Consider the following 15,281-nt stretch of genomic DNA (forward strand, 5'->3'; position numbering starts at 1 on the left):
TTACTATAATAAAAAAATATGTAAAAACAATACAGATTCAGTGTATATTAATAATTTAGAAATAATGGATTTTAAATTTGGTTGGTTTTCTGTCTCCACCCTAAGGATATTGGCTCTGGAAATAGATAAAAAGTACTTTTAAAAAAAAATGTTTTTCTTTATTGATTTGTAGAGAGAGAGGAAGGGAGAGGGAGAGAGAGACAGAAACATTGATGAGAGAGAACATCAACTGTCTGCCTCCTACATGCCCCCCACTGGGGATCGGGCCCACAACCTGGGCATGTGCCCTGACTGGGAATCGAACCAGTGACCTCTTGGTGCATGGGTCGATGCTCAACCACTGAACCACACCAGCCAGGCATACTTTCTTTAAATATACAAATTTCTATACAACTTTCTTCAAGCTCACATTCTACATCGTGACTGAGACCTCATTATACCTTCTCCCAAATACTTCAGTCTCAGAAATCACTTCAGCGATTCAGTGAGAGGAAACAGAGACTGAGTTACCCAGTGAGAGGAAACAGAGACTGAGTTACCCAGTGACTGTCCAGATGTTCTGGTTTTCAGCCAATAATGAGCTCAGAAAGAAAATGGAAGGCTTATTCTCCAGCAAAAACCTACTGACAAACTTTTACTGATCATCCACACAGTGGATTATAGAATTGCTGTGTATCATAGAATGGATTTAATAAAACCTTGATTAAAACAATAATGGAATATTCACCAAATCTTTGGAATAGGGGTATTTTTTTCAAGTTAATAAAAGAAAACAGAAAACAAGGAAAATTCAACTACATAAAAATGTAAAATTTCTATATATTAAAACTCCCAAACCAATGTAAAAATGGAAATGAAAATGAGGGAGAAAAGAATGCCTGGAGCATGGGATATTCAAAGAGTTAACAGCTTATTTACTTTTATTTTTTAGTTAATCCTCACCTGAAGATATTTTCCCATTGATTTTTTAGAGAGAGTGGAAGGGAGAGAAGGAGAGAGGGAGAGATGGAGGGAGGGAGAGGAGAGAAACAGCGTTGTGAGAGAGACATCAGTTGGTTGCCTCCTGCATGACTCTGACTGGGGATAGAACCTGTAACCCAGGTACATGCCCTTGACCGGGAATTGAACTGGTAACCCCTCAATTCATAGGCCAATGCTCTAACTGCTGAGCCAAACCAGCCAGGGCAACAGCTTTTATATATATATATATATATATATATAGCTTTTATATATATATAGCTTTTATATATATATAGCTTTTATATATATATAGCTTTTATATAGATAGATAGATAGATAGATAGATAGATATAGATATATGTAAAACTTTTGTAACCCTCTAATAATAAAAACATTAAGCAGCAAGTGATAAATAGGCACAGGATATGAACAGATAGTTAATAAAATTGGAAATATAGTTAGCAAACAAGCTTATGAAAACACACTCAACAAAAGCTTGGAGACATACACACATACACACACACGCTGTTACCATGTAGCGTGGAATGAAGGCAAATGATTAAACAGACAGAATCAGAAACAAATAGAGACAGCGTATAATACATGAAGAACACAAGTACACAAAACTGAGGTTTGGTTGGTCAGAAATAAGGGTCAGTTAAACCCTGGAGAATTGATAGAGGGGGTAAATTAAAAACAAAGCACAGAGTGATAACTCTGACTCCAGAATGAGAATCTGTTTTAGTGTTTAAGTTCCACTGTCACTTCTTTAAGAAAATTTCTCAACTTCACTGATACTTGATTTTCTTTTCTCTAAGGCATAATGTTCCTTTTCTTTGAAGAGCACATGGAGAGTTGTTTTCTAAGGTACTAAGATGAAAGGAGCAAAATAATAGCAGATACTACCTTCTCCTAATTAAGTGATACAAAATTACATTCCCAGTTTTAGCTTCCCTTCCCACCTGACACCTTGCATGTAAGGAGGCACCCTTGTAGCTGGGGAAAGTGTGTGCTGGTAATATGTTCAGCAATGCCCTCTCCAGGGGTGGGTTTTAAGAGGAAGCCCTGGTTAGCAATGCTTGCCCATTTCCATAGTGTAAATACTCCCAACACAGGCAACGTCGAGCGCCCAGCACGACTTCACTGACCACGGAGCTGGGAAGAGATGTGCATACCACCACTTACCACTGTGCAGCATCCCTACCGTACGGACACAACAGACAACTTCAACAGCAGAGATGACTAAAATCTGGTGATATATTAGGCTTTGACGGGTTTTGAGGATTTATCTGGTAGTTTATACAATTTAATTTTAAATGATGGCTGTGTTTAACAATGGGCTTGCAAAATTCCCGAAAATTTAACAATCTGCTCTTGCAGGGTAAGGCTTTCAAGACTGTGACAGCGCGAACCCAAGCGTGGTGCCCTGTGTGTCTGCACAGGCGTGTGATGTGAAGCTGCCCTGCTCAAATTCTTGCTTTCTGTCCCAGCTGTTTTCCTCCCAGCCACTCTAGGATGACCCCAAATAGGTAGGAGCCCAGACTACTTGCAGAAGAAGTCACCAAGTCCAGATGCGGTCACTGCTCCAGGCACAGCTGGGCAGAGTGGGCCAGCCCTACCATGAGGAGGGTGGCCTGAGGGTGCGGCGTGCACTCCAGATGACCTTCTCCAGTGGCTTCGCTGCTCAGCCACTGCTGTGTCGGTCAGTCCCTGAGCACATAGCTTTTGCTTTCACACTATTCCCTAATGTGTTTCCACTTAATAACTTTCATGTCAACCTATGGCCTTAAAAACTCTGTTGGGAAAGTGGCACTTTTGGAGAAGTGCTCAGAGGAAGCACCTCTCCAGTCCCCCCCCCCCCCACACACACACAGCTAAGCCACAACTTTTAGCCTCTGAGCCATGTGGGGGTGAGCATACATTAGGGAGCAAGACTCTGCAGCACCATAGTAAACTTAAACTTGCAAAGGGAGTTTCTGTAGTTGGAAGGAATAGAAATGCAGGAAAATCTGGAAGGGGTGGGCCTCAGCTACGGACCTGCTCAGGGCAAGGCTCTCTCTACTTAGATCTGGGGGATTGCTTCAGAGATGCTTGGGTGGCTGGGGTCATCATGCGCTTTTCTAGTCCGTATGGTTGAAAAACCAAACCTGCTTGGCTCTGTCGCTTCTCAGAAACTTGTACAAGTTTTCCAGAAAACCCAAGAAAATGCTCTGGGCATCCGAGAAGCAAGTGTGCCATAGGACCGTACTTCTCAAAATCAATTGGTGTGTCCCCTCCATGAAGACCACAGGGATGTCACTGAGTGCACATCTCTGGAGTGAACCCTCAGGAATCTGAAAGCTGACCCCACCCGATTCCTGCTCCTGTCACGGCTGGGGAGACTCTGGTAGGATGGGGAGAACGTGAGCCTCGGAGGGAAAGGACCAGAGCTCGGATCTCAGCGGCTCTCTCACTAATGAGTTGGGCCACTTTCCACAGGTTCTTCAATGTCCCTGAACTTCAATTTCCTATTAATTAAAAGAGCAAAAGAATACCCCCCTCATAGGGTTGTTGTGAAAAATCAGTGGTACCAGTTCAGGTAACGGCCCAGCAGTTTGCACGGCCCACGTAGGTGTCCAACCACCTGCTGTCTGTCTGCTTGTCTCCTCTCTCTGGATGGACTTACTGAACTAAAATGCTCAGAATCCCTGAGACACTGTCAACCTCATACCTAAGCATTTTTACAACTGCCTCTGTTCTCCATTACAACGGGAGGTCTGCTATCGATACCCGCACAGGACAGCACAAATGAGTCAGTGAACGGGCTTTCCCATCTCCTCATTTTACAGGGATGGCGGTCGCTGCAACTCACACCCATGAGAGGGCAGACATGCCAGCCTGTCAAAGATGCGGCAAAGAGGCTCTTTGGAATAAACAGCATCTCGATCACCGAATGCTCACGACTGCAGAGGGCTGGGGCGTCATGCCCGTGAGCGGCTCTGATGCCAAGAAGCCTTAGGAAGTGGGTGCCTGGAGGATCATTCTTTTTCTTAATCCTCACGTGAGGATATTCTTCTATTTATCTTCAGATGGAATGGGAGGAAGAGAGAGGGAGCGAAAGGGAGAGAGAGAGAGAAAGAGAACCATCGACGTGAGAGGGAGACATCGACTGGCTGCCTCTTGCATGACCCCGACCAGGCCCGGGAATGAACCGCAACCGAGGTAGGTGCCCTCGGCTGGAATTGAACCTATGACTCATTGGTCTGCGGGCTGACGCTCTAACTGCTGGGCCAAACTGGCCAGGGCAGGACCATCCTTTTCATGTGAACCCTTTTGACCATGACTTCCAGTGACTGGGGGTTCCACTGAGGAGGCTGCTGGGCTGGCTGTGGGCTTCTCCATGGAGGGCCTGTCTCAATAGTGGCCAAGGCTTAGGCCCCTTCCTGATCCTACACTTGGCTTTGTTCCTTGCAGTTGCCCATTCTTGGGTCCGAGTGCCCCTGGCCATTGCAGCCCCTGGCTTCCGGTCTTGTGTTCCTGTGGCCTCTGGGCACCTCGCTGAGGTGCACGGACTCTAGGTGGCAGACTGGAGAGGAATCCCTACCCTTCCCTTTGCCATGGAGCAAACTGTGTGTGTTCTCAACAACTGTGTGTTTGCCTTCGTGGCTCTGATTCTAAAAATAGCTGCAGTGTTTTACCTTTAATGAATTAAGGTCTAAACAGTGCTTTTAACATCCAACTGTTCAATGGGGTGGGAAATACACCTAAAACTTTTGAGGTATTTCTAGTTTGGGAGGCCTGTGGATAGCATTAGTACAAGGCCCATGACAATTTTAATCAATTAACACTTTGTTCAAGAGAGAATTTCAGGCAGATACCTGGTATAAAGATGGAGTACAATACATAGTTCTTACGTCATGGTGTTTACTTTGTAGTCTGTGGGAGAATGCGGGCCCAGGCTGCAGGCCTGTCCTGCGTGGTGCGTGGGTTTGCCCTGAGCGAAGGGAGGCCTGCCCTAGCACAGCACCCGCGCATGCCCAGTTCAGGCGGTGAGTAGCTGCTGGGGGCAGAGGAAGGAGCATGTTTTCTCCTTAGACTGGGGGCATGAGGCTCCATTTATTTTCTCGTCTGTACAATGGGGCCAATGATACCTGCCCTGCCCACCTCAGCGTTGAGTTTGAAAGAAATCAATAAGTATGGAACTCCAAGAAAAAGCGACATTTGAAATACTGGATCCTCAGCTAAGCTGCACTTCCCTCACTGACAGGTGTGACAAAGATGTGGAGGTTCCTCCCACACCCCGCAGCAGAGCTGCTGGCTGAGGGTCCCTTTCTGCGGCACGTTTGCAGTCTTCCTTCCGAAGCTGTCAGACGTCTCGCATTCAGAAAAGGACGAGGGGAGAGCTTGGTGATTTTAGACATCTGAAGCCTTCCATCTGGCCCCAAAGGCTGGCAGCCCTCTCACGGAATGAAACATTTTAAACAGCCCGGATGATCTCATAGGTCTTTTCTACCTCTGACACAGAGGGTGTGACTCACAGACATCTGGCAGAAATGCACCAGGTTGTGATGGTTTGCCTCGCTGTCCTTAGATGAAGAGTGGATTAACTCCCAGTAGCATGCTGAGGATGTCAAGCATGACCTCTGAGTGAAACAGAATGGGGGGTTGCTTCAAGGTTACAACAATGAACTGACTCAAGGCTCTGAGATTCTAATCACAAATCTGCAACCTTGTCCATGACGCTGGGAGGCCTGCTAGAGGCCTTCAAGAGCACCCTTAATTTGTACGTGCTGATCACCCATTTTTGAAGCACTGTAGTACGTCCTTCCTCTGAGAACAGTGGGGGGGACTAACTAATGGCTGATAATACTCAAGGGAGAGCCATCAGGAAAGACCACCCAATGCCCATGATGCCTTAGGAGTATTCAGACTATTACCTAGAGATGCTAGAAAAATGCAAACCTCCCAGTTTGAAGAAAATCAGCCTGTTGCTTTTTCCTGCCAAGTCAGCCATCTACCCTGTCCAGCATGCCCAACAGACTTTCCGTGATGACGGGCATCTTTTCTATTTACTCTGTCCAGAGGCAGCTACTACCTGTGGCTGTTGAGCACTTGAAATAGGAACTAAATCTTACACCTGATTTAATTTTAATGCATGGAAATGTGTGTGTGAACAGTCGTGTGTGGTTAGTAGCCACCGTCCTGGACAGCACAACTCCAGCCCATTCACACCCCTCCAAGCAACTGCATGCGGGTGGGGGTGGGGGTAGAACATGAATTAACTAATTAGTCGGTCTTCATGTTCACAACTATCTTTTCTCTCTTGTTTCTTCAAGTTAGAAAAAGTGGCTAAAATCAGGGTCTGCAGCGAGAGATGACCAAAAACTGAGGACGGTTTTCCCCATCCTCTGGACTATTTCCCTCCATTGTCAGGTATTAAACTGAGCCGGCACCTGAACTCATTAATGAAAAGTGAAACCATATTTCTTATTCTATAGGACAACGTTTCTCTATAAAGCTGAGAAATAATCAGTGAGATCAGGTCGGAAACACCAGCCTCCCTCTGTACCATCCCCGACCCTCAGAGGACACCTGCAGGAAGGAGACAGGACATGTTTCTGTCCACTCCCCTCCCCCAGCCCTCACCTCTGCAGCCCTGTCTCCACTCCCCTCCCCAAACTAGACAGGCCAGCTGATAACCAACGACACAAAACCATAGGCTACGTGCTGCCCCTTGTTCCCTCCAGACACTAAGTGTCCTTCCTTTCTTGCTCCTTTCATATCAATTCTGTGGCAGGAAACTCCGCAGTACACTATACGCAAAGCCCTGAGATCTTAACCTTCCAGCCTTCCCGAAACATTCCCACTGCCCCAGGGGGGTTGAACAAACAGGCCGTTCTCCCTAATCTAAGTCCTCATCCTTGAGGCGAATTGACTCAAACTCTGCAGGGTATAAAGAATTTATTCTTCCTGCACTTAGCTTATTACTAGCCTGTCTTTTGTTATTATTATTATTTTTTCTTTTTCTGAACAGTGCATTTCTCAGGTATTCTAAGCTCTAATAAGGGAACAGGGTTTCGGTCCCTGCGATTCTCCGTATGCACTGTCCAGCACAGCGTCAGAGGTAATGAGGGACTTAATCAATGCTTCCTGATAACGCATAGAAGAGTGTTAGACTCAATGGGATTTTTACAGCTTTGGGATTTTAAGGTACATCTTTCAGTATCTTTGCCCTCCTACTATTTGTGGAGGGGCGTGGATTGGGCTTGGTTCTTTCAGGGGAGGACTTCAGAATGGTTCATGTAGTTTTCAGGTTGATGTCACGATGATCTGAAGGCTAATAATCTGCCAGCAGCTGCATGATTCGCATGGGAGGACGAAAGAAAGCATAATAAGTACATGGTTGCTGTTTTCTCAACAGCGAAATGGAAAGGGAATAAAAATCTCTGTTCATGAAATAGTCGTAATGCCCTGCTAAAGACCATTAAAATATGACTATCAGGCCTGTGTGAGGACCTCTGCCATTTATTAAAGTTGGGAACGAGGTGACATAATAGCTTATTACAGCCCACTTCCTCATCTCCTCTGGCCCTGACCTACCTCCTTGCATGCATCTTTTCTAAGGTGATCGTTTTGAAATAGAAAACCACTCACTCTGCTCCCAACTTCTTCCTTAACTGAAAGATTCAAGGGTAACTAGAAATTTAATGAAAATTTAATGTTAAACTAACAATAAACATGCTTCCCCTTTTCTTTTCCAAGTTAAAAAGTCCACAACACACAATAAAGCAAAGTGGGGTGCTTGGATCAGCTGCAGTAGCATCACCTGGGAACTAGAAATGTAAATTCTTGGGCGGCACCTCAGACGTACTGGAGCAGAAATAGGGGTGGGGGTGGGGCCCAGCAACTGTGTTAAAAAACCTCTAGGGTATTCTGCACTAACACTGGAGAGCACTTGCTTTAAACCAGTGTTGAAATCATCAAAACTATTCTTTTTAATGTTGCAATAAAGTGTACGAAATGAGTATCCCTGAAATGTCAAGTCTTTCCCAATTCTAGAAATAAGGTCTGACTAAGCACTAAACAAGTCCAGCCGGGAGTCCCTCCTTCTGAGCGCTAACACATCTGCATGAGGTGCTACCTGGGATCCGGTCAACCTCCCAGGAGGCTGGGCCGGCTGAGCTGAGCCACTAGGAGCTCATCTGCCTCGCGGTGGGGGCTGGAGGGCTTCACAGAGGGGAGGGCTGGAGAGAGGAGCAGATGCTGGGAACCTATGACTTTTCTTTCAATTGCAATCACTCCTTTTTTTTTGAAGGGAGAAAATATTTAGTACCTTTCCATCACTATTTCACAAATAACAATAAAAAGAAAAGACAGTGCTTGTAACATTTTAAAAAATAGGGCATCTTTGCAGATAACTGCTTGTCGGCTGCACCGGGGTGTGTGTCCTCCATGGTGATTACGGGTGATGACGGAGTCCAGTGCCTACAAATTCATCGCCGACGGATGAGTCTGTATGCGTCCCAGATCTCTGAGCTCAGATCACGGCTTCCTAACCAGTATCCCCCGGTCAGACATTCTGGCTTCACCCAAGCCTTTCCTGTTCCACCGCGGTCACCATCCAGATTGTAAAGGGAATTATTAAGACTTTTTGTCCAAAGGGTTCAAAGACTTTCAAATGTCTCTTTGACAACAGTTTGCTCATGTAACCCAGTTTCCGTGTGACTCAAGAACACAAGGACAAAAAGCCAAAGCACCAGATGCACAACAGCATTTTGCGGTATTTTTCGTCACGAGAAAAACCTCCGTCCTAAGAAAAATGGGAATGCGAACTCTCCTCAGTAACTTTTCTCACTTCTAATCACACCCCTCATCACGACCTATTACACCCACACAGTCATGTGCCACAGGCCAGGCTGCACACTGTCTTCTTCAACATTTCAAAGACTCGCAAGCTATTTTTAAAGCCAAAATGCAATCTAGGTTGTTAGTCTATAAAGCACTTTTTAAGGAAGAACAAAGTAAGATAGTGATTTTTATGCATGTGGGCAGTTAGCCAACTCACCAAAGGATTGAATGCAGCTGTCGATGAGATCGTCCAGGCTGGCTCCTTTGGCCAAATGTCCCAGAGACACCATCATTCGGAACTGGGTGATCTGGGCCAGGCTGGGGTGGGAGGGGAAGGGGCTGCTGGCTGGCTTCGCCTCTAGTTTTGCTTTAGGGGCACCTCTGCAGCCATGAGAAGGTTTCCTGGGGAAAGAGAGCCGCAGTGAGTGCAAGCAGAGCGGCCAGGGGACGGACAAACCGGCAGCTCCACGCTCCAAGGCAGATTACAGAGGAAAGGGGTAGAGATAAGACAATTAATCCTGGGAGTTGGGCAGATAGAAGATACACCCCTCCCACTTGGCAAATGCACCAAACGGACTGGTTGGCTGTTAAAGAGACATCTCCCAAGCAAATAACAAGGTGAGATTTCAGGGTTGCAACCAGGGCTTGTCCTCCTGGGGTTAGGATTGCTTTGGCCTGCTGTCTTCACGTCCTGAAGGGGAGAGGCAGGGGCAGGATCCCTCGGCAGTCCTCAGCTCCTAGCAATGATTTTTAATTTCAGCGTCAAGGCCACTGACTTGGGTCTTAAGAATGAGTTTCAGGTGGTCTCGTCGTTGGCTAAATTCATCTTGAACAACACCAGAGAGGTGCTGGTGGGCTCAGAATATCTTTAAGAACTTCGGGGAAAATGTCAAAGACTAAGGACCTGTGTGCAGGGGGTGAGAGGAAAAGCCAAAATGCAAAAGCCTTTCTCACACATCTTGGTGGGTTTTAAGATTCTGTTTTTCATTATTGATAATCCAGGTAATCATTATGAGTCATTTTTATCATTAAGCATCATCCCATCAAGTCCATACTTGGGTCCTTACCTATCGTGGGGTTGGGGGAGGGGCAGAGCTCATGGGAGTTTTATTTCAGAACTGAACCCAAACGAATAAACCTGTATGTGGCAAGTCCTATAGGCCACCTTTGTCCACTCTCACCTAGCTTTACCTATGGTCATGACCTCTCAGTACAAGTCAAGTTGTTTGCAAAATGATACATGAAGGTTAATTAAGCATTTTGTTTTCCCTCCCATTAAACAACATGAACATACACTCACACTTTTATTATCTTTGAAGGTTCACTAGTGATGGGTGTCATTACTGGTCACTTCTTTGAGCATATCGTTAACTCTCCTCTCCCTACTGAGCTCTGCTTATTTCGTAGCTTACAAAGAGGAGTGAAGAAAAAAGGGAAAAAGAAATACACCCCAGATCCATAACTTCAGCTGCCACTCACTGTATGTTTTGGTGCAGACATGATGGCATCAATTAATCAGTAAGTGCTTATTCCAGGGTGAGACACTGTGAGGGGTGAGAGAGGATGGTAGGACAGCCCATCTGTAAGCTGTAAAACATGCTCTTTACGTCCTTTGTTGTTGTATGAAGGTCATCTGTAAGTCCTTTAATACAAAAATCTAGTTGGAGAAACAGACCCAGACCATGAAAAAATAACTCTATCAATCCTAAACTTCCTGTGAGTATCAAGGGTATGAAGTGCAATGTTCCCAGAGAAGGGAGAACCAGCTGCAGGGAGGGTGTTGGGGAAAGTTTCGGACAAGATATAATTTCACCCAGAAGGGGCTGAACTAGTGCTGAGATCAAAATAAAGTGCTGGTGCACACATGGAATTTGGGAAACCAGCCTGGGAAAAGACTACTGAACCGCGGGGCCACGCAGTGCACAGCCAGCGTGTGGAGGGACACCCTGCCCTTCAAGGTGCATTTCAAAATAGCTCCAGGGTGCTGGGCTCTGTTCTGACCTAGGGTGGTCCCGATGAAACTGAATTAGTAACTGGCTATCAGGTAGCCCAAGGCAGTGATTTCTAAAAGATTAAGTGGGTGTTACAGGACTTCTGGCCATTATTGATTTTTACCCAGGGCCTACGATAGCCCCAGATCAGATCAGTATCTGAAAATGAGAGAAAACAATAATGGCCACCATGAATTGAGTACTTGTGACATGACAGGCACTGTGCTGGGGATTTACAGGGTCTTTAAAGCTTAAACCCCAGAAAGATTTTCTCTATTCCATGATGATGAAACAGAGTCTAAAAGAGGCTACATGACATAGCCAAGTACAAGTCACATGTGGTAGATCTGGGATTTGTACTGTGCGCCTCTCTGGCTCTATTTGCTTAATATTTACTGTGCCTGGAACCGTGCACCTTGCACCACATCAGAATTAGCCAGAGAGGCAGAAAAGGTCAATTCAACTTACGACGAAAGTAACGTCTGGCCAGTGTGGCTCAGTGGTTGAGCATTGACCCATGCATCAAGAGGTTGCTGGTTCGATTCCTGGTCAGGGCACATGCCCAGGTGGTGGGCCTGACCCCCAGTGGGGGGCATGCAGGAGGCAGCCAATCGATGTTCTCTCTCATCGATGTTTCTATCTCTCTCTCCATTTCACTTCCTCTCTCTCTAAAATCAATAAAGGAAAAAAAAAAAAAGACAAAAGTAACATTCTCCTAAAGCAGAGCTGATAACATAAAGGCTGAATCTGGGGCCTTACTCCTGCATATCCTGGGAAGCGTCCTCAGACCCCCGGCTGCATGGACTCTTCAGAGTCATCTTCCACACCCTTCACCTAGTGGTGTGGAGGTCCAGGTTCAGAGGGGCAGTGGGATGGGCGGCCAGTACAGAGATAGGTGGAAGCCAGTCTCCTGTGCCCATGTCTTGCTCCCCACCTGGGCTCCCTCCTTCTAGGAAGCACTGACAATTTGTAAACCTGGGGCTGGGTGTCAGGTGTTGGCATTCATCAGCTTTCTGCCTTAGCGGCTGCCTTTTTACCATTAAGATCTCCACCCAAAATAGAGTTGGGAAAGAGAAAAATCCTTCTTAGTACAAGTCTCTTTTTCTCTTGGGTTTTCCACGGTACCTCTCCCTGGCTCCTGGAGAAGAGGCACCTGCAACCAGAGGCTGAGCCTCCGCAGACAGTTCTTCCCTCTGGGCCAGGAGGTGTCTGCCTTGGCCTCTCAGCTGGGCACACAAGGAAAATTCCACTTTCTCTCTCAGTCGGTGGCACTGACCACTGAAGACTCTTCAAACTGCCCTGGTTCTAAATCTAGTAATGTCAGCAGTAGTGGAAACCATTTGGGCTCATAAGGTGAGAAGCTTTTAACAGAACTAGAAGGGACTGGGGTAGATTCAAGTAGAAAGAAAGAAACTGAAGGGAGTATTTGTGGGTGGTGGTGGTGGTTATGTGTGTGTGTGTGTATGTGTGTGTGTGTGGAGGGAGGGAGGGGGAGGGAGGGGGGAGGGAGGGGGGGGAGAGGGGGAGGGAGAGGGGGGAGGGAGGGGGAGGAGGGAGAGGGGGGAGGGAGAGAGATGCAAACTGGGAACTATGGCACCCAGAGAGAGTTGAGGGTTGGAGCATGAGGAACCAGGGAGAAACTACTAGAACCCAAATTTCAACCTGAGAGGTCTAGGAAGATGGGGGTTATCTGAACCATAACCTTGGGAGCTCAGCCCTTCTGCTGTGCATTTTGACTGGCTGTTTTGTGACAAACCTTCAAAAATGGTTTCTTCTGGTGAAAAGGCTATAGATGAGGATTTATAAAATTCTTCATTATAGACAGGTCTTGAAAGTGTTTTAATCCACAGAACAAAGAGCCCCTAGTCTTCAAAGGCATTTCTTTAAAGGATGGTAGCCAATTCCCTTGAGAATTAAAAACAAACCACACACACACACACACCCCATACACAAAAACCTGAGAGAAACAAATTAATTTGAAGGTGTTTTATGAGGCTAAAATTGGCTAAGGCCCCATTAAATCTGCTGAGGGAGACTCAAAACTTGGAACTGGTTCAAGTGAAATCTCTGGACACAGGTAACCTCCATGAGGTCACAACAGAAGGGTCAACTTTTCAGGGAAACTTCCATGGCTTTCTTTGCAGTGGAAGGTGGCTTTTATTGGCTTCTAGTGAGGATTCCTTCCAGTCCTGTCCATTCCCCATCCCCATAATGACTCAATTGAACCTACTGAGGCCCCTCCCCTCAATCCACTGCAAGTTACAGTGCTGGACACTCGGGCATACAGGGCTGGGTGCTTGAAGGGTAAGAACCTTTAGCTCTGGAACGTCCATCAGAACAAAGCTTCCTCCTGCCTCTTCTGGGCATGCTTGTGCAGGCTGGCACGGCGCAGTCACACCCGAGTCCTTGTGGACGGAGGTGGTAAGTGCACAACGTGCCCAGCCCTATGCTGAGCCCAAGCTGCAGTCTAGGCAGTTGTCCGGTTCGGGTGGGCCCTTTGGGGACAAATTCAAAGTTGCTTGGCCCCTCCAGGCCTCTTTCTCCTGACAAGAGCTTTGTCACTCACTCTCACTCTTCATCTTCTCTCACTCCAAGACCCTCTCAAACCATCTAGCAGCACAGTGGGATGGAGGGGAATACAGGTTTCCACCCAGAAGCTACAGGGTTCGCTGACTTCTGCTTGTTCGCCACTAGCGCAGTTGCCCTTTCTGGGCCTCCCCGAGACCCGCAGGGCCGGCAGAGGCCGCCAGGTGGCGACGCCGGAGCCCCGCGCCCGCAGCAGGTGCAGGCGATCGGGAAAGTCCGCGAGTGGGAATCCCAGGTGTGTGGCAGCGAGGAGCTGCAGGAGGAGGTCGGTTCCCGCAACTCCGGAGCTCGCCGGGCGACCTCTGGCCGCGCGGACCACACCACCCAGCCCCCGTCCCCACGTCCCCGGGGCGACGCGCTGGGCACTGCAGGCGCGTCCTTCTGTTGCGCGTGTGTCCCCCGCCCGCGTGGGACTTCAGCTGAGACTCCAGCCCCACAGTGGCCAGCGACTTCCCGTACAGGAGGCGCCCGTGTTGTCCTCCCCACTTTCTACGCCCGAGAGGCCGCAGGAGGTTGCTCTCACCCCGACGCCCGCCCCGAGGAGGGAACCGGCGCGCCCGAGGGCTGGGGCCCCTACTCACCGCGGAGCCTCTCTCGCCTTGCCCAGGGTGCCCATGGCCGCGGCCGCGCTCGTCGAGCCGCTTCACCTAGCGCGGCGGGACGGGCTCGGCGGGGCGCATCGCGACGCCGCCGCCGCCAGCGCGGCCCTCCGCCCCGGGGCTCTCCGCCCGGGCCGCCCACCCGCCGCTCCGGAGCCGGGCGAGCCCGCCCGACGCGCACCCGCAGGCACAAACTTTGTGCGCGCGCGCCCTCTCGCCTTTCACCGCGCGCGCTCACTCGCCGGCACGAACCACCTGACGCCGCTGATGCTATCGGCGTAGGAAATGTGTGGCGCTCTACAGCTCTTTGCTGAAACCTGCCCCCAGTACCGGGTAGTGCCCGGAGGCCGGCGCCCGTCCCAGTTCTCGCCTTTTGCCCCGGCCGTTTACCTCTCCCTGACCGAGGGTGCGGTCAGAAGGGGAGCTGGAGGGCTGGGGAGGCTCCGGGTGCATCGGATCCCACCAAACCCGCCCCTGGACAGCAGGTGTGCGCCCAAGGGGACTGGCTGCGCCCAGCGACTCTCGGGGGAAACACTCCCCTCCTCCCCGGCCCCCTGCCTTTTTGCATTTCAGCCCTGGCTCCTGAGCACCCCTTGCGCCCTCGCAGGCCTCTTTTGTATACATCAGAGCTCAGGGCCGGGCCGGGGTAAGGAACTACTATAACAACGTTGTTGATTTGCCGTAGCCTGCACCTCTGGGTGTCTTCTTGGTAGCAATTGTCAAGACTGGGCTGGAGCTATGTGCACTGTGCCGTGCAAGAGGCGGCGGGTGTGGAGGTGCGCTTTGGGGGCGTGATGCATATGTGGTGGGAGGCAGCTGCCTGGTATCTGTAGATGTAAGAGATGCGGAGAGAGGGGGACGGGGTGGGGATGGGTGGAGAGAAGTTTGTGACAGCAGACCTGGCCAGGAATGGCGGCCTACCCCTGCTTGCAAGTGATGAGAACAGCTAATGTTGACTGAGTGCGTTTTACTAAGTGCCTTCTATGAGTTGCCTAATTTAATCCATCTCCCCCAAATACCAAGAGATCCCTATTTTAAAGATGAGAAAATAAGGCTTAGAGAATAATATGCCTTCCATTACACAACTAGTAAACAGCAGGGAGAACTATGACTGGGATGAGATCTGACTCCCTGTAATCACTCTTGGACTGTCCTGATCACACACCATTATTGTCACATGCCATAACTCCAGCCACAGTAAGAGCCCAGCCATGATGTTTGACCACAAAGCCTCCTTCTGCAACTTCATTTATACATTGCCTTATATTTATATGCCATCTTGTCCTAAAAAAAAAAGAAGAAGAATTCAAGATAGCTT

General features: G+C 48.5%; 1 protein-coding gene across 1 annotated transcript in view; it reads right to left on the reverse strand.

Annotated features, from left to right (window-relative positions):
* RASGRP1 (RAS guanyl releasing protein 1) overlaps positions 1-14,171 on the reverse strand; it is an 86,806-nt gene extending 72,635 nt beyond the window's left edge. Inside the window, exons 1-2 of the mRNA XM_036257763.1 lie at positions 13,946-14,171; positions 9,005-9,189 (exon numbers count right to left, since the gene is read on the reverse strand). Coding sequence (XP_036113656.1) covers positions 9,005-9,189; positions 13,946-13,980 — 220 coding nt within the window. The 5' untranslated portion in view covers positions 13,981-14,171. The remainder of the gene's footprint in view (positions 1-9,004; positions 9,190-13,945) is intronic.
* Between the last annotated feature and the right edge of the window lie 1,110 nt (positions 14,172-15,281).

This window comes from Molossus molossus, unplaced genomic scaffold (genome assembly GCF_014108415.1).
Source record: "Molossus molossus isolate mMolMol1 unplaced genomic scaffold, mMolMol1.p scaffold_m16_p_1, whole genome shotgun sequence".
Taxonomy (NCBI): Eukaryota; Metazoa; Chordata; class Mammalia; order Chiroptera; family Molossidae; genus Molossus; species Molossus molossus.